The sequence below is a fragment of the Episyrphus balteatus genome, chromosome 3, assembly GCF_945859705.1.
Source record: "Episyrphus balteatus chromosome 3, idEpiBalt1.1, whole genome shotgun sequence".
In the NCBI taxonomy this organism is placed as follows: domain Eukaryota; kingdom Metazoa; phylum Arthropoda; class Insecta; order Diptera; family Syrphidae; genus Episyrphus; species Episyrphus balteatus.
The window spans coordinates 25,916,154-25,938,588 of NC_079136.1; the positions used below are offsets into that span (position 1 = coordinate 25,916,154).

General features: G+C 30.9%; 3 protein-coding genes across 3 annotated transcripts in view; 1 reads left to right on the top strand and 2 right to left on the bottom strand.

Annotated features, from left to right (window-relative positions):
- LOC129913156 (calcium-binding mitochondrial carrier protein Aralar1) overlaps positions 1-4,072 on the bottom strand; it is a 42,900-nt gene extending 38,828 nt beyond the window's left edge. The window contains exon 1 of the mRNA XM_055991696.1: positions 3,468-4,072. Within this exon, the coding sequence (XP_055847671.1) occupies positions 3,468-3,524 (57 nt within the window). The 5' untranslated portion in view covers positions 3,525-4,072. The remainder of the gene's footprint in view (positions 1-3,467) is intronic.
- Positions 4,073-8,775: 4,703 nt separating this feature from the next.
- On the bottom strand, positions 8,776-14,445 carry LOC129916142 (STAM-binding protein). Its single transcript, XM_055995938.1, has 6 exons — positions 14,152-14,445; positions 13,533-14,057; positions 10,576-10,888; positions 9,135-9,247; positions 8,965-9,067; positions 8,776-8,899 (listed from the first exon to the last, which is right to left on the bottom strand). The coding sequence occupies exons 1-6, from the start codon at positions 14,265-14,267 to the stop codon at positions 8,837-8,839; spliced, it is 1,233 nt and encodes a 410-aa protein (XP_055851913.1). The 5' UTR covers positions 14,268-14,445; the 3' UTR covers positions 8,776-8,836.
- Positions 14,446-20,360: 5,915 nt separating this feature from the next.
- Positions 20,361-21,239, top strand: LOC129916597 (uncharacterized). The gene is made up of 2 exons (XM_055996626.1): positions 20,361-20,674; positions 20,730-21,239. The coding sequence occupies exons 1-2, from the start codon at positions 20,494-20,496 to the stop codon at positions 21,221-21,223; spliced, it is 675 nt and encodes a 224-aa protein (XP_055852601.1). The 5' UTR covers positions 20,361-20,493; the 3' UTR covers positions 21,224-21,239.
- The last annotated feature ends 1,196 nt before the right edge of the window (positions 21,240-22,435 follow it).

Here is a 22,435-nt window from a genome sequence, read left to right on the forward strand (position 1 = left end):
TAAAAGTAGGTACAATTAATAAAAAGGACTATCACCGACTAATTTCTATAGTCGGTTAGTGTGGTTGCAGTCCTCGTAAAATGCCACATGTTCCGAAAAAATAGATAAAACATCCTTAACAATTATTCCTGACAGACCAACCCCTTATATTTTAGAAAAAGAAGGTGCAATAAAGACGAGATCGTTAATAAAACGTTAAAAAATATTTCTAATATTTTTTATTTATATTAAGAACATACATACATTTTGAAAAAAAAAGAGCTTGTTTCTAATTATTTTTCGACCACTGTAAAAAAACAATTTCTGCATATCAACTTTTATTTTTAAATATTTCGAGTAAGTAAATAATTATGTAAGTATTTTGTGGCCCTTTTCCTAAAAGTCCCGGAAGGCCCTTTGACTCCCAGTCCGCCCCTGATTCCAAAGACATAACAAGAAACTGTATACATTTTTTGTGGATTTCAGGGCAGCATTTGATTTGATAGATCGAAATTCGTTGTTTTACAAACTGTATGGAAAAGGAATGTCCTATAAGTTCGGAAGGTGGAGGAAGGCGCAGTGGGAAAGAGAGGTGATACTATGATAATATAGAACTGAAGTGGTGGGAGAATATAAGTACTTAAGTGTTTTGCTTACCCAGAGTTTTAGTTTGCAAAAGCACCTTAATGAAAAATTAGCAAAGTCTAGAAAGTCTGGAAAGGATGTTTTGGAAATCGTTTCATTTCCAATAGCAGCAAGTATAAAGTATTTGAAGCTGTAGCAGAGTCAGTGATGTTCTATGCTGCTTAGGTACGGGGACATAAACAATACGAAGAGGTCGAAAAACTCCTAAGGTTTTATATCAAGCGCATATTCCACATTCCTACTAATGCCCCAAACTACTTGCTTATGGTCGAAACTAGTCTTTCACCGCTGTTTATTAAAACATTAAAACTGCAGGTAGAATATATCTTGAGAGTGATGAACATGCCTACTGAGCGACTACCAAAAAAAGCAGCTTTAAAAAATGTTGCAGATGGAAGAGGGTGGTACGCAGAATGGTTGGAATTGGCTCTGCAGTGTGGTAAGTCCATTGACTTGAGCATCGAAAATGGAGCAAATTGGAAAAGCATGATGTATAGGCTGATCCAGAATGTAGATGAACTATAATGCTTCAAAATATAGACAAGAAGCTAAATCGTCAATTTTCAGATCTATCTACAGCCGTTTAGATCATTATTTGGGAGAGAAAAACTATTTTCATGAAAACAACTGCATACAAGAAATATCCATAGTGATAAGGTTGAGAAGAGAACTTTTAAATTTAAATTATGTTCCACACAGAGAAGATTTACCATGCCTTTGCGAACTGTGCAATTTGAAAGAGCGAGAAGATGTCATGCACTTTATTGGAAAATGCCCGATACTACAGGAAACAAGATTGCATGTATTTGGGAAAAAGGTTTCTAACGGAAGAAGACTGCTTTAATGTGTTGAACCAAGTTGATATGAAGAAAATTTTTCGATTTTCCAAAATCGCCTTTGCATATAGACAAAGAATTATAAGTGGAAACTTTTAAAAAATTTTAAACTAAATACTTTTTATTACTTTTTATTAGTTCAATTTATCTTTATAATTGTCAATCTAACAGACGGCAAAAGCCAAGCCCATATGTTTTTGTTAAATTGTATATACAAAAAAAATGATTTAATAAAAACCAACTAAACTAAACTAAAACTGCAAGTAAATTAGTTTGCATTACGTTAAACAATTATTTTTTTGGTTAAAATTCAATATTCCAGCAGCTTAATCCAAATGAAGGGTTCAGGAGATAAACAGCACTAGTCCATTCCAACTCATTTCGAGAAAAACGCATTTTAAAATTGTATTCTCTATACAACTTAGTACTAAAAGCTCACAATTTATTTATTTTTTCAGCAAGGCTTAAATTTGTTTTATAAAAGCAAGGAAGCCATCAGATAGTGCTCAGTAAATACTACAAGACCTCATTATTAATTTATTTTTTACAAAAAGTGAACATGTGACATTTTCCCTGGACCCTTTAAATGTTTCTTTAAGGGGGGAAACCCTCTGGACGACAGCTTTTTTAATAATTTTTTATGAAAAACTGAAAGCACTAATTAAAATTTTTAAAAGAACAAGATCTTACTGACATTATTAAGTATTGATACAATTTTTTTCAAATCAAAAAATAACAAAATGGCGGCTCTAGAGCCCTTCAAAGTTGGAGCCTCTAGTTTGCGCCGTGCAACGCACAGGTCCAGGAAACCATCTTATATCAAAAGGGGATTTTTTTTTTCTGTTAGATGATATTAATACGAATTGCATGAACCTAAAATTATTTTTTAAAAATGAAAAATAAAAATTAGAAATCAAAAAAACGAAAAAACGAAAAAAAAGGTGTTTTTCTTACAAAGAAGTAGTTAAAAAGTAGTTTAGGTTCATGCAATGGCCAATGATTCAAGGAGTAATTTGCTTCAAATTTCAAGTCGATAGCTTTAGTTTTTGAGTTTCGTTGCACGGCGCGGAAAAAAATGTGTTTCGAGATAAATGCGTTTATAGTTTTCGTTTTTGTACAGTGGTAGGCTCGGAACGCATGGGTTTCGGGACTATCTGGGGTCTTTTGAGGCTCCATTCAAGGCTAAGACCAATAAAATTGTTTCTTTGGTTGATAAATGAATTTTTTTAAAAGAAAAAAATAATAATGCAAAAATTAAAAAATTCCAGAGGGTTTCCCCCCCCCCCCCCCCCCCCCCCCCAGTTCTATTCTTTATCTCATAGGAACTTATTTGGGGTACATTCAAAACTTGTAGGTATATTAACACTCATCCTATTTAATACTCATTATTGTTGTTTCCTTAACGTGGCAATTTCTTTGCAAGTTTATATGAAAACCCGTATTAAACTAGACCGCAACCACAAAAACTAGTGTTTATTTCATTCAGAAGTAAGTAAGTATCAAGAATCTCTCAAGCGCCACATTGTTGACCTTGATGAGAAAATGTTTCAAGGTCATATCAATTTATTTTTCTTTAATCCGCTGATAAGTATTCTCTTTCAAACAATAAGGTACTGGTAATTTCTGAAAAATGTGGGTATATCCAATTTTTGAACAAATACGAATATATAAATTATTGAAGTTCAAACCACATGTTTAAGCTGAAATACCGAAATGGTTACGTATGTAGGAAAATCGTTGGTATATTGGAAGTATTTATTCCCCTAAGATTCAATTCGAATCTTAGGGGAACCACAAACGTATAATTATTGTACCTTTATGTTGATAAATAATGAAACAAAAGGTATGGAAGAAAAAAAGTAGGTTCTAAGCGAAAAAGGAAACTAATGCAAGACTTATATCAGATAGATGACGATGACTCTTAACTGCCGGAGGCCGTAGACAAATCAACTCCCTTAGTTGACCCTAATGCTTAATTATTTATTATATTCTATAACAGAAACTCACCTCTTGACATTGGACAACGGGTAAAATCCATTGAACTGGTGAAAATGCACTTTTCATTATCACGTCTTTGCAAAGAAAAAAAAAAACAACACCTTTACCTAACTTTTTTTCTAATTTATTTTTTCAATTCTTTCTTTCTTTTTTTTTTGTTGCAAAAACCAATTACGGAAATCCGATTCTTGTTTTCTTGGTTTTATCGCACTTTCCTGCACACGTTTTTAATTCTTTTGTCTTGTTGGAAAAAAAAAATTCAATAAAAATCTACTCAAACCAAAAGAAAAGATTTAAATTTATAATTTTCTTTGCAATTTTAATGAAAATTGATAATATTTTTGGGGAGAAATATGGAAAAACATGTAAGCCACACAATTTTTTATTGCGAAAAAATTAAATGTTGTGGGGAGAATTGGAGGAATCGCGTCCAATATAATAATGGCAAGAGATGAATCACGATTTTATCCACGAAGAACGACGAACATGAGCGAGGGAACTGTACGTTGAGCAAAAACGACAAATCAAGAATAGGTAGAAAATACGGTCGTTTCGTTGGGGAGCAAAAAAGATATAATAAAAGCCCCACGGTGGATGTGTGGAATGAAGGAACGTCATATATTTGTTGATTTCATTTGCTGAAAATATATAGGTTGTTGTTGTTGGGGATATTGGGGATACGAAATTCATGTTTTTTTTTTGGCATGGGCATGGTGGTTGACAGTAGATCTAGATGTCATCGAAAGAAAAATTGTTAATAAACAGGGATGGCTGATGCAAAAGATTTCGTGGGTGTGTTCAAAGAGTGATGAATTGTTGATTTTTGTATAGCAAAGTACTACTAGTAGTTTAGTAGCGATTTTCAATGGAACGCACTTTCAACGAATCAATGCAATTCCCCTCTACTCTGCAAAAAGCATGAGTACTTCTAGTAGTAAATGTACTAGATTATCTACGCATGGCTCATGAGTAAACTACCATCTCCAAAGTATCAAAGTATGTTATTTTCCAAAATTATGGTAGTGAATCACTCCTTTTTCTTGTAATTTTGGAATCTATTCTCAACAAATTTGACAGGTGGTGACAGTGATTAGACGTTTGTTTTGCATGTGTGTGTTTGTGTCACAGTACACATAAAAAGGTAATATATTCCGAACTGACATTGGTCGCCAAATTGTGAAAACATGACAATTTGGCGACCAATGTCAGCTACCGTAATTCTTAATTGTTTAAATTACCGACGAAAAACGCACAAAAACCGAAAAACCACGCACACAAATAATTTTTTAACAATTATTTACCCTTTTCCGAGACGAAACACGAAGAAAATTTGTTATTTTTCAAATTATAATTTTTTTAAAAAGACATTTTATGAATTAAAACAAAAAAAAATTTCCTGTTTACTGCGATTGAAATATAAAAATTAAAGGCCGGCTTGACAGATTGGTGCCCATTTTTTGACAAACAAATTTTGACATTTTCCGGAATAAATTACCTTCCCAAGTAACAATTTTACTTGCATAAGGTCCATTTTCTTCGATTCGGCAAGCTATAGTTTGTATAAGTTTAGTTTAAGGCTTACTTACGCAAATCATCCATTTTGGAAACAAAGGAGGTCTCCTTAAGGCTATATGGAAGTGTTTAGAAGAAGCCTTGTAAATATAAGTTAAAGAAGACCTTCATAAGAACTGTTTGAACCGTTTTAAAGAAGCCTTCTATTTTCAAGTGACAGAAGGCTTTCATAAAACCTGTTCCAAGAAGTTCTTGTAAGTATGCAATGCTTTCATCTCTCAAGTATGCAATGTTTTGCACCAATAAGTATGCAAAGCTTTTATCCTGCAGATATGCAATGTTTGTAACACTTTAGAAAAAAACATTGCATTTTTATGTGAGGTTTCAATTAGCTCCCTTTTCCAGATTGCCAATTAAAAACGCCATAAATAATAAACAAAAAATTTATAACACAATATGGCTATTTATGCAAAAGTGTTAACTCTGGGTTAACATGGTAAAATGGTAAATTTCAAGTCCTTAAAAAATTTTGACACATTTACCAGAGTTTATACCATTTCATTAATACCCCTAATGTTTTCTATTCATTTTTGACTTTTGTTTCAATACTTTATAGGTAAATAAATATAATTTTCTTCACAAGAACAAAAATTCAAACAAACACCCAAGAATTCGGCAACTAATGCAGACAAAATGTGTAGATGTCACTTAGTCACTCCTTCAAAATTTTGGTAGTGAAGAATTCAATCCAAAAATTCACTCCTTTTTCAATTTTGAAAACTCCTTTTAGGAGCAGGGTTGTTAAAAATCATTTTTTAATGCATTTTTTTCCATTAAAAAATTTTTAAAAAAATATTTGTTGCAACTAAAAATTTTTTGCATTTATTGCAACTGAAAAATATTTTTATTGGAACTGAAAAATATTTGCAAAAAAAAATATTTTTTGAAAAAAAAAAAAATTTGCATTAAAAAAAGTTATTGCGACTGAAAATATTTGCATTGAAAATAAAATTTGTATTGCTTTTTTTTATTATTCGTCGAATTTCTTCCAATTTTTACTATTTGGCCTTACATAAGCTATTTCAACTATAATTCGGTTCAAATAGTCAAAATTGCACGAAATCCCACGAACATTAAAAAAAAATATATTTAATGGATGCATTTTGCATTGAATTTTTTTTTTATGAAGAAAATTTTTTATTTGCAATAAAATATTTTTTTAATGCAAAATATTTTTATTTCCAATAAATTTTTTTTTATTCAATGCAAATACATACATATGTATTTTCTTACATATTCATTAACATTCTTTTTATACAAAATTTTTTTTATGCAAATATTATTTTTTCAGTTGCAATAAATATCTTTTTATTAATTTCTAATGCATTGTTTTTCAATTTTCATTATTTTTGAAACATCTGTCACAATAGTCACTTTCCTTTGAAGGTGGTAGACTGCTCATGAGTAGACCATTAGGAGACCTAGTTCCTAGTACCTACTCTACAATCAACAAATGATCTTGTGTTGTGCACGAGCAGATAGGAAATTTGGTTGGTAGTGATAAATTTCTACTGATGAGTAGTCTAATTTTTCAAAAGGAAGGCAGATTTGATTTTAAAAAAATTGGTCGAATATCCTCGAAAATTTATATCGACTTTTCACGAGTCGATTATTACGAAAATCAACTTAGAATTTACTACGAAGATTTCGCAGCAAAACGTCGTCGACAGCGTTTTAGTATGTAAAATATTCCATATAGAATCAGCTATAGGTCGTTTCAAATCAAAAGTCCCATGGAAAATTGAGCAAAAATAAAAAAAACTCATTCGCTTACTGGAAGGAAGCATTTATGAGGCAGCTGAACTTTTTCTAAAATTACGATAAAATAATGAAGAACAGTTCTTGATATCCCTATTTTAATTAATAGATCCGTCTCACATAGGGGTATTTAGTCAATTTAGGCGGACAAAACGCGAAATTTTAAACTGATCCAAACGTAAAAAATCAACATCCTACTAAAAGTAGATAACTTGCTTAGCATTTTCTTATAGTTTAAAAATTGATTATCCCTTCAGATGACTAACAGCAGCGGTCTAGAGTTCAAAGTTTTCAGCCCAAAGATAAAATTAATTTTTTTTTTGTAATTTAGCGACTGTGCTTAAGTAAGTACTTTTTTTTAAGTGGATGTAGATGAAAAGTTTTTATGGAATATTGATGAGGAGATACGAAACTGTCTACTAGATGTTGTATCTAAATGTTGTATTACGTTATAAATAAAAAAGTGATTATGTTAAATCTTTGTATAAATTAGTCGTAAAAAAAGTAAATTTCTGTGTTGGTAAGGAGATAAGTTATACAATTTCACATTATTGTGTGATAAAATTTAATGTTTTCTAAAGGTTAAACTCTTATCTAATTGAATCTGTAAAAAATAAGTGCAACTAAGTGCAACTTCGACACATTTGCCCTTCTTAAAGGTTTTAGGTTTTGAAAAATGGTTACCTTGTATTCAGCATCCATATTTTAAGTTTTTTTAAAGATTCAACTTTTTGAATTACAGAACCTGAATCCTTATGATTTTTCCTAAATTTTAAGACCTTTATCTTGGCGATATCATTAATAGAACTCCATTTATAAGCGTTTTAACAAACCATTGGGACCCATTCTTAACTTTTTTGTTTGATCAAAAAGTGGTTTAGGAAGAAAAATGTATTCATTGAAATCAACACTTAAAACACTTTATTCCAGTACTAAATACAAGCTTTTACCTTGTTGATGAAGATAAACCGGAAAAATAATTTTGTCCGCGTAAAATTGGCAAATACCCCTATGTGCGTCTGTGAGATTCAGTGGGTTAGCCTCAGAAAGCGGAGGCAAGTCTCCTGGGCTTGCATCACTCGATATCCGCGGACAATACAAAAAAACATACAATTATTTAATTATTTATCATTTGAAGGCAGTTGGAATAACATTGCCGAAGATATTAGTATAGGACTAGGTGAAGATGGACCAGAAATGTCTAGTTTGTATGATAGCAATTCATAACATAAAATTCTATTCACATCCTTTTCATTTGTATAATTGGGCAGTAAATATCTTATTTTTATTTTTCAATTATTTTGGAGTCGTCACCATAGAAATCATTAATAAACAAATTCAGATTTTTCGTTTGTTGATTTTTTTCTCTAGCATTTCTTTCATTCAAACAAGCATGATTTGTTGTTATTTTTGAGTTGATTTGTCGCAATGAGCCAATAAAATTGAGTTTTTTGTTTATTTGCTCTCAATTTTATTGGAAGGGAGAAAATAAACTCTGAGTCAGGACTTTTGATTTGAAACGACCTATACATCTTTTATTTTTCATACATATTTTGATTTTTTATTTATGTATAGATAAAAATATGATGTATTGTATATTATAATGTAATTAATATTTATTTCATAAAATGCCAAATAGTCTTTTTTTTGTTGTTGAAAATTATACAACGACTTAAAGTGAATTATTATTAAAATGACAAGAAACTAAAGAATTAAAATAAAATGCGATGTTTGAAACAAAAGGCTTTTCTAAAAATATAGAGACAAAAAATATTTAAATGCAACTGCATTTCTAAAAAAATATCCTAATTCAAGCTCATTTCCACGTCTACTTTCCACTCCATATACTCTGTTATCTAAATATTTGGTGTAGAACCCGCCTTTATAAAGCACTTAATTTTTGTTTTTTTTTTTTTTTGTTAATTGTTTTTAGCTTCAGCTCAGCAACAACATTTAAATATGAAAAGGGATGGTTAATGTCCCTTCATTGTTTTTTTTTTTTTGTTTTTGGTATAAATTTAAAAGAGATCTTGAAGAGTGTGACCAGACTATCTTCGAAGGTCAACAAATTCTACGCTTAAATGTTCATCTACGTGGATATGAGTTGCATCCTAAAATTAAAAAGGTGTTTATATTAAGTAATAATGGGGTTCAATAAAAATTAAATTAAACAGACCATAAATAGTGGAGGATCATTTGGATGGGGGTGAAACCCAGCTTGACGGCATTGGGCAATATAATCCAAGCCATAATTTGGGGTCAGGCAAAAGAAACCAGATCTGTTGAAGAAATTTTAAAATAAAAACACTTAAAAAATGCAAAGTATAAGAAAAATATATTACTTACGCTTGATATTTAGGAGCACATACAATAGCTATAGCTTCTGGCATCATCATTTGGTAGGAGCAATGAGTGTGAAGATCTACCGAAGAGAGAAAAGCCGTCTGACTTGGATGAGTCTGCAAATAAAGAAGAATGAATAGTTAAAAAATTATTATTATTATTAATTAGTTCATATGAATTAAAACTTTTTCTGAGCTATTGTGGTTAAGAAAAGAACAAATAGATAAAGCTCAGAAAAAGTTTTAATTCATTTGAATTCATTTGGTATTTAAAAATTAGTTTTTTTTTTAAATTCACTCAGTTTGTTTATTTTTTAAATTATTTTTTTGTTTAATAAAATGATATGAAAGTTGAAGAAAACAACTTAAAAAACGAAAAAACTGGGTTTGATGCAAAATTGCGATGAAACTGTACTAACTAAAACTGTAATAAATTCTTAATTGGTTATAAAAAATTCTTACAAATCGGAAGTAGTACGAATGTCCACTGGCTACGTCATGTGTTTAGCAATGAAAACTAATTTCTTGAGCAACAAAAATCTGTTAAAAAGATTGCATATACACCGTTAAAGGTTACACAGTGAACGTTAATTTTAAACTTTCAAAATTATACAAATTTAGTTGCTGCTCTAACTAAACAAATAACTATGCCACAGAAATTGAAAGGTTATAACATTTTACTCGACGTCCAAATTCGAAAATGCACAAAACATGGTTTTGCTCTAGAAAACATTCGTATCTTTGAATTTGAATTTAAGAGTAGGACAAAAGGCATTAACCACCACGAATTGGACTTTATGAGTAGGTTCTTTAAAAGTCGCCATTTCGACGGGAAGATAAAACTGAAGTTAATTATCATTGATGCTTTTGGCCAAGTATCTATAAATTCTAGTTTTAAAAAACTGTAGTTTATTTTATAAGCTTGAGAAATCAACCTTAAAGGAACGAAACAGATCTCAGTTGTCCCACTTTTTAAAAATACCACGCACCCAAGCTGCTTTTGTATGCTCAACTGTCTTAAACACATCTTTAATGAATTCCTCCTAGCACTACTACAATACTATTAGAAATATTTTTTCTATTCAGTCAATGTCTTTATTCCATATTAAAAATTTCGCGGAAAACGCGAGGTAAAATTCATGACGAGGGATTTGAAGCCAATCCAGACATTAATCGAGTTCGAGAGGAATCTAAAAATATATAATGCCAAAACAAGGATTTCAACTATTGAATAGTTGATAATAGTTGTTTTTTCTATATTTTATCTATTCCAAGAATTCAAAAGGTGCTATCGTATGAAAAAAAAAAAATGGAAAATATATTTCATTGTTTACCAATAACGGGAACTGTTGAGTTTTTTAAATATACAATTGATTCTACTAATGGATATATGTATGCAATATGAGATTATAAGAAAAATTACAAAGCATAGAAGACAAACTCACATGAATCCAACCTAAAGTAATGAGATTTTGTTGATCTTGTACATCGAAGATTTCCTCTTCCTTCATTGTATTACAACTATCTGCTGTTCCTTGTTGTTTCGGTATAATAACATGAGTAATAAGCAAACGATTATGAGCCAGCCGTCCAGCTAGAATTCCACATGTCTCTACATTATTCGCAGTGTTTTTACTTGCTAAGCTCAAAAACAGTGACATTGTATTATGCGGAATGACAACTGTCCGTAAAGAGCCTGAAGCCAAAAGTGATTCTGAAGATTCATTAGATGGCTTTTGGCTTCTATCGAAAATTGGTCTAAAATGTAAAACAAAAAAAGGATAAACAAAGTTCAAACAAGAATAAAACACTCTAGTGGAATAACCAAAGCTCATAAAATGGAAATATTAGGGAACCCAGGCGAAGGCTACGATTTTGATGATTTTTTTCAATCATAAGTAATTGAAAATACTTTAACCATTATACCTAGATTAAAAATTTCCGCTATTGCCGTATTGATTTTTTAAATTTAATTGAACATTTTTGTTTTCAAAAATGTTGCTGAAATTTCATAATTGATGCCAAAAGATTGTTTAGAAAATTAAAGTAAAAATAATAATGGGAGGGACAGTCTTCCATCGTTTAAGCGATAGATGCAATTTTCTCACAAATTGACTTCAAACACAAAAAAAAACAAATTATTTGACCACAACGGTAGCACCTAAAAACTTATTACTATTTGTAAAATTAAAATTAAGTTAATTGAATGCAGCGTTTTTGAAAAACTAGTCCTCAAACTCAGAATTTTGAAAAAAATTATTGAACAAATTTTAACGTGTCGTTTTTAAAATTTGTTCGTAATAAAATATGCATTTATTAAAAAAAAAAAAATGTTTGGCCATATTAAATTTTATTTGAATTCATAAAGGGAAATATCAATATGTTTATGAAAAAAAGTTAAAAAGTATTTCATTTTCCAAGAACTTTTTTTAATAGAATTTTTTGAAAACAAATTATGTAACTTATTTTTTTTTTTCATTTACATTTACATATAAAGTTATTCTTTCTTCATTCAACAGCTGTTATTTTTGAAGGTTAAATAGCGAAAGTTTGAAGGTTTTATTTGTCAAAGTCTTAGAGAAAATCCATTATTTCGAAACAAAAATTCAGTTTTTATCAAAAAAATTCAATGAAATTGAAGTAATTTTTAATTTTTGTTTCAAAACTTTGATAAAAATTACCTTTTCTTCTTCGAAATTTAACTAATAATATCTGTGACCAAAAAATTTTTAAAAATAAAATCATATTTTATTACGAAAAAGTTTGGAAAAAAGTTATTTTAAATTTTTATTATAACATTTTTTTTTTCAAAATCTGAGTTTGAGAACCGTTTTTTTTTTTTAACTTTTCATTAAATTTAGTGAATTTAAATTTTACAGATAGGAATGAGCTTTACAGAAAGGAATAAGCTTTTTTAAAAATTCGCTTTTAAATATTGTAGGTGTTGCCGTAATGTCAAAATATTTTTTTTTTGTTTGAAGTCAGTTTGAGAAAAATGCTCTATCGCTTAAACGATTTAAGATTGTCCCTTACTCTTATATATTTGTTTCCCTTAAATTAAGCCTAGTACGCAGCTGAAGCGAAAAAAAAAATTTTGTAGTCTCCAAAGTCAACAGCGAACATTTTAAAGAAAAAATACCATCGGATATTATAGTTCGGTAAAAATAATAAAAATACAAATAAAAAAAATCAAGAAAAACCATCAGAAAATAAGTTTTAAAGCAAAAACAAAACAAATTAAATTTTGTTCAAGATTTCGTTAACGAAATTTTGTATTGAAAATTTCGTTTCGCTTCAGCTGCGTACTAGGCTTTACCTAGAAATTTTTTTGGTATCATTTAGTGCAGAAATTTAAGGGACAAAATTGGGTTTGTAAAATATTAATTTTAATTAAAAAAAAAACAATAATTAATCTATAGAGGTAAAAGTATTTTTAATTACCAACGTTTGAAAAAAAAGATCATCGAAATCGGAGCTGTTTCCTAATAACACTGGTCAACAAAATTAAACTTTTTTTTGTTACAGAAACCAAAATATACTTTTCTATAGGTTTTTGTATGCAGAGCTCGAATCCGAAGTCAGAAAAATTCTGTCACATCACGTTTTTCAGATATTCCTGTTAGAAAATCGAAATTGCCGCTTTTTACCAGTTTTCGAGGTTATGTCTTAGCGTTTGGTTATTTTCTTGAATTAAATTTGTAACGGTTTCTAAAAGAACAAATTTTTGTCTTTCTGAATCCGTTTTAATCTTTTTAATATCTCATTAATTTCTTCGAGAAATTTTAAGTTGAAATCAACGTGTTTCGTATATTTCATGTGCGTTTGCTTTTAATAGCAAATCTCGAAAAGTTATTTACCATTTGCTTTCAAATTTTGACACAACTTTCCATTTACAATTCCGTAAGTTTTTATATTGGCAAAATTGGTGAATCGCGGTGAGATGCAGAAAAGCGTGACCGTGACAGGTAGTTGTACTAAAGACCTACTAGTCAGAAAGTTATAACTTTTTGCTTGTTAAAACAATGTTTAAAAATACAGGAATGTAAATGAGACGTTGTGTCAAAATTTGAAAGCGATTGGAAAAGAATTTGAGATATACCAAACACGTTGATTTCGACTAAAGATTTCTCGAAGAGGAAAAGAGATATTAAAAATATTAAAACGGATTTAGAAAGGCAAAAAATAGTTCTTTTAGAAACCGCTACAAGTTCAGGAATTAACCAAACGCTAAGAAATAACCTCGAAAACTGGTAAAAAGCGGCAATTTCGATTTTCGAACGGGAATATCTCAGAAACGTGATGTGACAGAATTTATCTGACTTCGGATTCGAGCTCAGCATACAAAAAATTATAGAAAAGTATATTTTGGTTTCTGTAACAAAAACTACTCAATTTTACTTACTTGACTGGTTTCTTATCAGAATCTGGTAAGAGTAATCCCGATGAAGGGAGATTCGATCTGCCACCAGTTCCGCTTGGAAAATCATTAGGATACACCACTTGATCCAATAAACTCAAATCAGGTGCACTCGGTTGCACTTTACTGTTTATTTGCACTTGCAAACCCATCGGCATGCTGCCTCCTCTATTCGATTTGTCTTTTTGCTCCTGTTGCAAACGTTGTTTTTCTCTTTCCAATTCGCGGGCCTTCTCGGCCTCCTTATTGGCCAGAAATTGTTCATATTCTTTTTGATAACGAACAAGTAACTTGTCTTTGAGTTTTTCAGTGACGGGAATGATTTCTTTAAGTTTCACCCGAATTGGTTGCTTGACAGCAGCAGGCACACTATTATAATCCGGATGAGTGCGGATTTTCTCAATGAACAAGGTCATGAATTTAATATAAAGTATATAAGCATTTTCGTGATTGCCTTCGGTAAGATAGACATTGGCCATTCGAAGGATTTCTGTCCCTGAACGAAAATAACTACAAAATAGTGTACAAAAATGGAATAATAATAGAATTCTCCTCAAGGTTAATTTCTATAGAATTTGGAAGAGTTTTTTTTCTTGTGACTCACCGTTGTACAGGCATATTTGGATCAACTTCGATCATGTTACCATAGTTGGCCAAATGTTTTATTCGAGCTTGTGGCTCGACTATGCTCATGCCCATGTAGTTGGCTACTTTAGACATGATTGGGTTTTTTTTTTGTGTTCTCGGTTTTTGATTAGATTTTTAATGAATGCAAAGGAGTTATGATTTTTTTTCTCCTTTGAATTTTTCAGTGTGGATTTTACTATTTTTTACGATTTTTTTTTTCTTTCTTTGACCTCGAAGACAGCTGATTGATTCAAAACAAAAATGATGGATGACACAAGTGGTTTTGACGTTTTGTTTTGTTAATATAGTCCGAGAATCGAAGTGATTTCGGAGTTATGGGGGAGATGGTGGTGAATTGGTTTGTGTATTAGATATGGTGAGTTGAGTTTAATGGTGAGTTTTAAATTTGAAATGTTGAGTTTGTAACAATAAGTAAAAAATCGTTACTTTTTTACAGGAAACGGAAATGCTTTCAGAGAATAGGTAACGATAACAATTATTTACGGTAACTGTAACAATTTAAGCAACTAATAACTTTATTAGTATGATGGGAATCCAAATTCTGCTCCTATTTTCAATAAGACAAATAATTGGATACGAAAACTCAGTGGAAAAAAAAATAAACGTAAGTAGAGTTTCTGAAACTGGAAAATAAAACACAAAAGATAAAACCATAACAAAGTTATCATATTGAAAAAATAATCGAAAACAATTATGGAACAATATAACTTTTAAGGCTTGCACGGTTTCTTACAGACATAATTTTAATATTCTCGGATTAGCCGAGTTTTTTTAACAAAGAAAGTACTTTTGTACTCACTTCGAACGTTTCGCATCAAGTTTCATTGAGCGTGTTCACCGGGAAACTGCCATGCCGTAAAATGTTATAATTGGTTAGATCGGCTCTGCAAGTTGTATTTGTGCTTAGGCTGTTCTAACTCTGGTTGTTTTTGTTTTTGTTGGGGTTCTTCTTGAGGTGAAGGTTGTTGGTGTGTAAAAAATAGCAATCTTTTTGAAGTTTTTTTCCTAAAGATCGAAAACGGTCTGTCAAATCGAAAAACCGTTAAAGTAATAAATGAAGGTAATAAAAAGATCTGCAACTTTTACTTCAAATTAATTTTAAGAAAACCTCAAATAAAAGAGATATGACGAAAATAAGAAAATCACCCTTTGACTTGCTTCAAAAAAACCACCCTAACTCTTAAACCGAAGGTTTAATCGAAAAAAATTTATTTAACATATTCTGTAGGAAATTAAATTATCTTTAAGATTGCTATACAATTTTTTCTGCTAGGTCCAATAATACGCGAGTTATGTGAAAAAGTAAAATAAATAAATTTTCAGAAAAACTTCATTTTCGGGAGCGTCTACCGGGGGTTTGGCCGCACTTAAAATGTCTGCCATGGGTATTTTTGTCATCAGGGAGTCCACCGCTACAGGATGCGACTAGCTTTAAGTGGATACCCTAAATAAATCAGTTTTCAGAAAAACTGCATTTTCGGGACCGTCTGCCGGGGGTTTGGCCGCACTAAAAATGTCTGCCATGGGTGTTTTCGTTAACAGGGAGTCCACCGCTACAGGATGCGACTGATTTCAAGTGGTTACCCTAAATGAATCAATTTTCAGAAAAACTTCATTTTTGAAACCGTCTGTCGAGGGTTTGGCCCCACTTAAAATGTCTGCCATGGGTATTTTTGTTATCAGGGAGTCCACCGCTACTGGATGCGATTAATTTTAGTTGGTTACCCCAAAGTCTAAAAACGCAAAAAAAACGCATTTTCGGGTCAGTCTGCCGGGGGTTTGGCCGCACTTAAAATGTCTGCCATTGGTATATTTGTTATCAGTGAGTATGTGGCGTTGGTTATCTATAAATTTTAAGTGGTTACCCTCACTAAATCGATTTTCAGAAAAATGGTACTTTTGATGCGCTTTTTCTCGACAACGCCCCAAATAAATGCAGACTATTCGTCATCACCATGACCCAGACCATAAACAAAAAATACCAAGACTGGAAAATTTCGTACGTCTTTCCCCCCAAAACCCTTTTGTGGACAGTGCTGTCTGTGAATATATGTGAAAGCCACCACGTTGATAAATGACGTTAACACGCACACATTTATAGATTCACGACATTCACCACACATCGGACACGAACACAACGATAGGTTCACGACATTCACCACACCGCGCAGCTTGTAGGCAAACGTCAGTTGACCGCCGAGTTTCCAGTCTTGGTATTTTTTGTTTATGACCCAGACTACCTCTGACATTCATATGAATCGGTTACCTCTCACGCAAGAAATCTGCTCCCGGCTCTTAGACTAAATATTTTATCGCCAGTGATAAAAGTTACAGAATATGGGCACAGGTCCCAGAGCCCAATAAATTTTTAACAGCTGAAATTTTTTTATTCACCTCAATAGTGTCAAAAATTTTAAACGGTGTTAACTATTTAACGCAATTCACACACGGCCTAAGATTCAAAATTCTGAAGCGAAATTGTTAGGGCCAAAAAAGTGTGATGGGTGTTCTAAATCGTGTTTTTTACGATTTCTGTAAAAATTAGACCTCCTATCGAAAAAAACGTAAATATAAATAACAGAAAGATCAACAAGTTTCACTCAAATTATTTTTTTATATAACCTTAAAAATAGTGAGAAAAAACACGATTTTTAGTTTTTGTTTTTTTTTTTTATTTTTATATTTTGCAAAAAAAGTTAGATTTTAACATAAAAAACTTACATCTCTTTGTTTTTTTTTTTACCTTTTTTAATGTTTTTACAGCAAAATTTTAATTTTTCTACATTACATTACATGTAAATGTAATTTGTCTAATCGTTGACGTTCTGAATTCGAATCTGGATCAGAATTGCTCTAGAGTTTAAAGTTTTAGAGAAGAAAAATGCAATTTATAATGGGGAATGCTCTAGGGATATACTTTGTGTCTCTCAATGTTTTATATAAAAAAAAAAAATAATTCTTCAATGGGTTTTAAAAATAAAATAACAAAAAATCATTTATTTTGTCTGTGCAAAACATATGCAACTTTGTGTGTCAAAAAACATGTTGGACCAACGGACAAAGTCGCGCCTTTATGGTTTTTGGGTTCAAATAAAAGTGTTTAGTTATTAAAACTTAATAAGGATAGAACCACAATTTTAAGTCATGCATTTGACAATCATCTAAAAAAATTACAGGCCATGTATGTATGTTTTGCACAGCACTGATTGCTCCAAAAAAAAAGGTCTTGTTAACATTTTTCATTAATCTAACCATTCTAAAGATATTCGAGGTCAAAGTTAAAAAAAATTATAAAAACATTTTATTTTTTTAAAAATTTTCCAGTTCACTGAAAATTCATTATTTTCAATTTAGCAAGATATATTCTTGTAGGGGCTTAAACGTTCTACAAAAAATTCCTTGGAATCAAATTGATTGCTTTAACCGTTTAGAAAATATTCGTATCCAAACCAATGCTCACTGATTTCAATAGTTTTCTTATGACCCGTATGCATTGCGATTTGGATCAGGGCTGCCACCTTACTCCTTTAGCAGTAGATCTACTGCGTTTTAGCTCAAATGAAAATCTACTGCGCAGCCAAACGAATCTACTCCCCTTTTAACAATTTTAATAGTTCCTAACCAAAGTTTTGATTGTTGTCCATTTCAAAATTTTAAATACTGAGACACGTTCACTCACTCTAAATGTATTCACTAAAAAATTAAAATGCGAGTTTTGCGTGAACAAAATTCCAAACGAAAAATTGAATTTCACTTGTTACTTGTGAGTTCCGGCCGAAAAGTTGTTCATGTTCGGGAAACAAGATGTATTTTTAACTCTTTTTCAGGTAATTTGAGAAGCTACCGACATATTTTTGCTCAGTTATATTTTGGCTACTGGTGAAAAGTTAAAATCGCAATACCTAATAAGATTTCGGACCAACAAAATGATGTGAAACGACGTGGAACCGAAGATAGAGCTGTTTTGTATTTTTTACTGTTGAGCTCATTTTTACTTGCTCTATAGGGCAAGTATGGGTTTCGTGTCGGAAAAAAATTTAAGGTTTTAATAAAAACCAACATTACGATGATGGAGAATTCCGAAAAAGTGGGTCTCGCAATTCCGTCCGTGCGTCTGTGCGTCTGTGCGTCTATGCGTCTGTGCGTCTGTACGTCCATCTGTACACATTTCCACAGCCTAAACGGGTGGACGGATTTTATTCAAATTTGGTTCAGATGATTTTTATAGAATTCTGAAAGTTGGTTTTTTTTTTGTTTTTTTTATATCTCACTTATGTAGAAAGTGTACCTCCCATAGAAATTGTTCAAGTTATATCAAATGGCTCTAACGATTTTGATAAAAAATTTTGTGTATAATTTTACAAACAAGACCCAACTTTTGATTAAAAAAAATATTTTTTGGAAGGTTACTAACGGTACCTGCCATAGAACCGTTTTTTTGGTTTCAAAATATCTCTTACAAGACTAACTCGATTTCAACTAAAATTTTCATACTAAAGCGTTTAGTTAACCGTAATATTAAAATGTAAACATTTTCAAAAAACACGTTTTTGGATTTTTAAAAAAATATTTCAAAATTATTTTTTGAAAAATCAATTTTTTGAAAACGGGTTTTTGAAATGATTCGAAATTTTGTTTTTAATGTAAATTAATTATTTCTTCAAAATGGCATGCCAACTTTTTTTTTAATGCTAGAAAGTTTTTATATGTATATAAAAAATTATTTTTTTAAAAAATGGCTCTAACGATTTTCAAAATTTTTTTTCTCAAAATTCCTTTTCATACAAGAAATCAGAAAGCATACCTACTTCGATTTGTAACCAAAACCTTTAAAAACGGTGTTTTATTAATTATAAAAACAGATATTATGTACTTTTTTACATAATGGGAAATAGTTTAATTAAATCTTATCATAATTTTGCCTCATTTTTTCATAAAAAGCTTTAAGATAAGATCTTCTTTTACCATAAGAGCAAGTACGTGCGACCGCAGTCGTGCATTTTATTTAATTTGTGTTGTAGCAAAATATATTTTTGTGATTTGAATGTTGTTTGTATATTTAAAAATCTACTGCGATATATTGCAATCTACTACGCTTTTTCTTGAAATATACTGCGCTCAATTATCTCTGGGGTGGCAGCGCTGATTTGGATACGAATATCTCCTAAACGGTTAAAGCAATCAATTTGATGCCAAGGAATTTTTTGTAGAACGTTTAAGCCCCTACAAGAATATATCTTGCTTAATTGAAAATAATGAATTTTCAGTGAACTGGAAAATTAAAAAAAAAAAAATGTTTTTATAATTTTTTTTAACTTTGACCTCGAATATCTTTAGAATGGTTAGATTAATAAAAAAAGTTAACAAGACCTTTTTTGTGGAGCCATCAATATCCAACAAGAATATGTCTTGGGCGTTTGATTATTGTAATTTTTCAATTTGTTACAAAATTAAGAACAAAAAACGAATTTTTAAAGATTTTCTCGATTTTTGGACCTCAAATATCTATTAAACGGTTAGATAAACAAAAAAAGGTTTATAAGGCCTTTTTTGTAGAGCGTTCAATTTCCTACAAGAATATGAAAAGAAATTTGCTAAAAAGTCAATTAATAAAAAAAATATTTTTTTTTAGTAGAAGCTTGATGTAAAAATGGAAAATTGCAAGCGAAGGACCTTCCCATTAATATAAAGAGCTCATATTTGGTGTGTATATTCTAGAGGGGTCTAGCAATCGATTTTTCGGAGTAACAAATCAAAAAAAAGAATTTCGATTTTTTTTACCCACCCTAGTGTATATGGTTGTATATTTCACTACTTATACTGTATTCGCTATACGGGAAACTGACCTACGATTTCTGAGTTCAACCCGGCGAACCCCCCAGGCGAATCACTTGTGTGAAGCAGATACTAGGGACAGTTATGACCCCCTCGACATCTAAATTTCTAGATCATAACAGCTCCGAGAAAAGCAAGAACAAGAAGAGAAAGCGATTAGAGCATGAAATGAGTTTCGACTATTATTTCCTAAATGCAAATGAGGCGAAAACTTCTCACTTCAAATCGGAAATTATTTCATCTGCCCCACTCGAAACAAGCCATTTATTAGTTATCATATGGCAGGATCTTCTTATGTAGGTAATTGATTTAAGCTTTTTATACTCTAAACTCACTCCAATCAAAACGGGTTTAAGCTCTCCTTGAATGTTTTGTTTCTGAAAGACTATTTGAAATTAATTTTTCTTTGAACATTTTTGTTTGTTCAATTTCAATAAATTTTCTTTCTTCATCATTGTTAAAAATGGAAGAAGAATTTGAAGATAGCTCACGCAAAAATACTCCTATTAGCCGGAAGAGGAGTTTTATCAAAACAGACGATGAATCGTTTTTCCCAACCACTGCAAGGACTAATGGAATCGATGCAATTCCAAAATTTAACTCATTGGATGATTCACTTTTCAAAAGAAGAAGTCGAAGCAACAGTGAAAACGACAAATAATTTAACAATACATTTTATTTTGAAAATCTTATTTCTAGGCCTATTAAATACAACAGACGAAATAGAATATGAAACACAAAATCTCGCCTTGAAACATACACTTTCATCGGATAGCCTCGTCTCTAGAGGCTCAAGAAACTTTTCACGTCACAGTCCTTTGGGAAGTTTTCGAAGCATTCGAAATTCCACGAGAAGAGAATCCGATCGAAATGGCATTAATATGGTTATGGTTATTGGATTTTCAATGGTCATAGCTTTTGGATACGTTTTCAACAAAATTGAAATATTTTTAAAATGGTTTCAATTAATATTAAATGAATTGAAATTGCATTTATTCGGAGGAAAATCAATACGAGAATTTTATAGACAAGAAACATCTATGGCAAAGAAATGTCTGTACAGCCCAATAAGTGGATTGTATTATGTGTTACAAATGTTAATTTATGTTTTCTTAAAAACTTTTGAAATTCTAAAAAAACCAGCTCCCAAAGCATTGGTAAAAAATGTATTTTCTCGTTATATAAAGGATTAAAATGTTTTTAAATGTTGTTCGTATTATTTTAATTTGATTTTCAATTATTCCAAAAAGAAAACCATAAGAAATAAATTTTCTTAGTTACAAAAATTAGTTACCTACCAAAAAAAAAAAGCATTTTGGAATAATAAATCTACCCATCCATTTAGACATTAGCTCTTATAAACAGACAAAAAAAAATAGGTCCCAAACGTAGTCGTCCAATAAATGAAATATGATAAAATACCCACTTAAAGGGCTCTTAGAATTAGGTAACTTATGTTCATCTCAATTCTATACGGATTTCATTTGATTGTTGACGACAATTTAAGATCGTTTTTTAAGTACTACACCCAATGGTTCAAAATTTAAAATAAATATCATCATAATGACGGTCGTCCAATAAATTTATTGGAGGGCAGTTTTTCGTAAAGAGTTAACCTGAGTTAACTCTGCTCCCAGAGTTTACTCAATGTCAGTTTTTCACTACGGGATAAACTTATCTTTGAGTTGTCAAAAAATTGTGCACCTTATGAGGTTAATCCTGACACGAGCATAATCAGGCACTGAAAAACTGGGCGTAAGAGACTCAGAATTGAATAGTAGGGGAGAGTGGGGTACGGAGTATTACCTACTGGGGCCCAGTGGGATTTTTTTTCAAAATGATAAATACGAAACTTTGTAACTAATGTGTTAATCAATCTTCTCGTTTTGTAACTTTCAAGTGTTTGCACAGATGTTCTCTCAAAGGAATAAATTAGGTACCGGCTTTCAGAATTTGGTAACTTGTTCTGAAAACCTCTACTTTACACTAGTATTTTGCTTACCATATTCATTAGACTGATTTAAAAAAAAATTTGTAGAGCGTTCAATTTAATACAAGAAAATGATTACATCTAGCTTTTTTGATGAACCATTAAAAAGTTATAAAATTCCAAACTCAAAAACACAATCTTTCCCATGTAAATCATACATATGGGAAATAGAAATTTGCGATGCGGCAGCGGCGGTACTTAATGTTAATATTAAGGGCTGAAACTTTTACAGTAGGTATTTTTTTTCGTCATTTCCAACAATATTTTCGGTATTACTTTGAACAAAAAAACAAAAATTTTTTTTTGAATCAGTCTAATATTCATAATTGATTTTTGTTTTTTTTTTTTTTACAATTCTTCCAATCTAACATTGGTTAAGAGTTAGGAAAAAATTTATTTAGCAAAACATTTTTTT

Coding starts and splice junctions, on each gene's coding strand:
- LOC129916142 (XM_055995938.1), bottom strand. CDS start 14,267: ATGTCTAAAGTAGCCAACTACATGGGCATGAGCATAGTCGAGCCACAA. Junction 10,889..13,532: donor TCTGATAAGAAACCAGTCAA/GTAAGTAAAATT, acceptor TTTACATTTTAG/ACCAATTTTCGATAGAAGCC. Junction 8,900..8,964: donor ATGATCCTCCACTATTTATG/GTCTGTTTAATT, acceptor TTTTAATTTTAG/GATGCAACTCATATCCACGT.
- LOC129916597 (XM_055996626.1), top strand. CDS start 20,494: ATGGAAGAAGAATTTGAAGATAGCTCACGCAAAAATACTCCTATTAGC. Junction 20,675..20,729: donor AAGAAGAAGTCGAAGCAACA/GTGAAAACGACA, acceptor TCTTATTTCTAG/GCCTATTAAATACAACAGAC.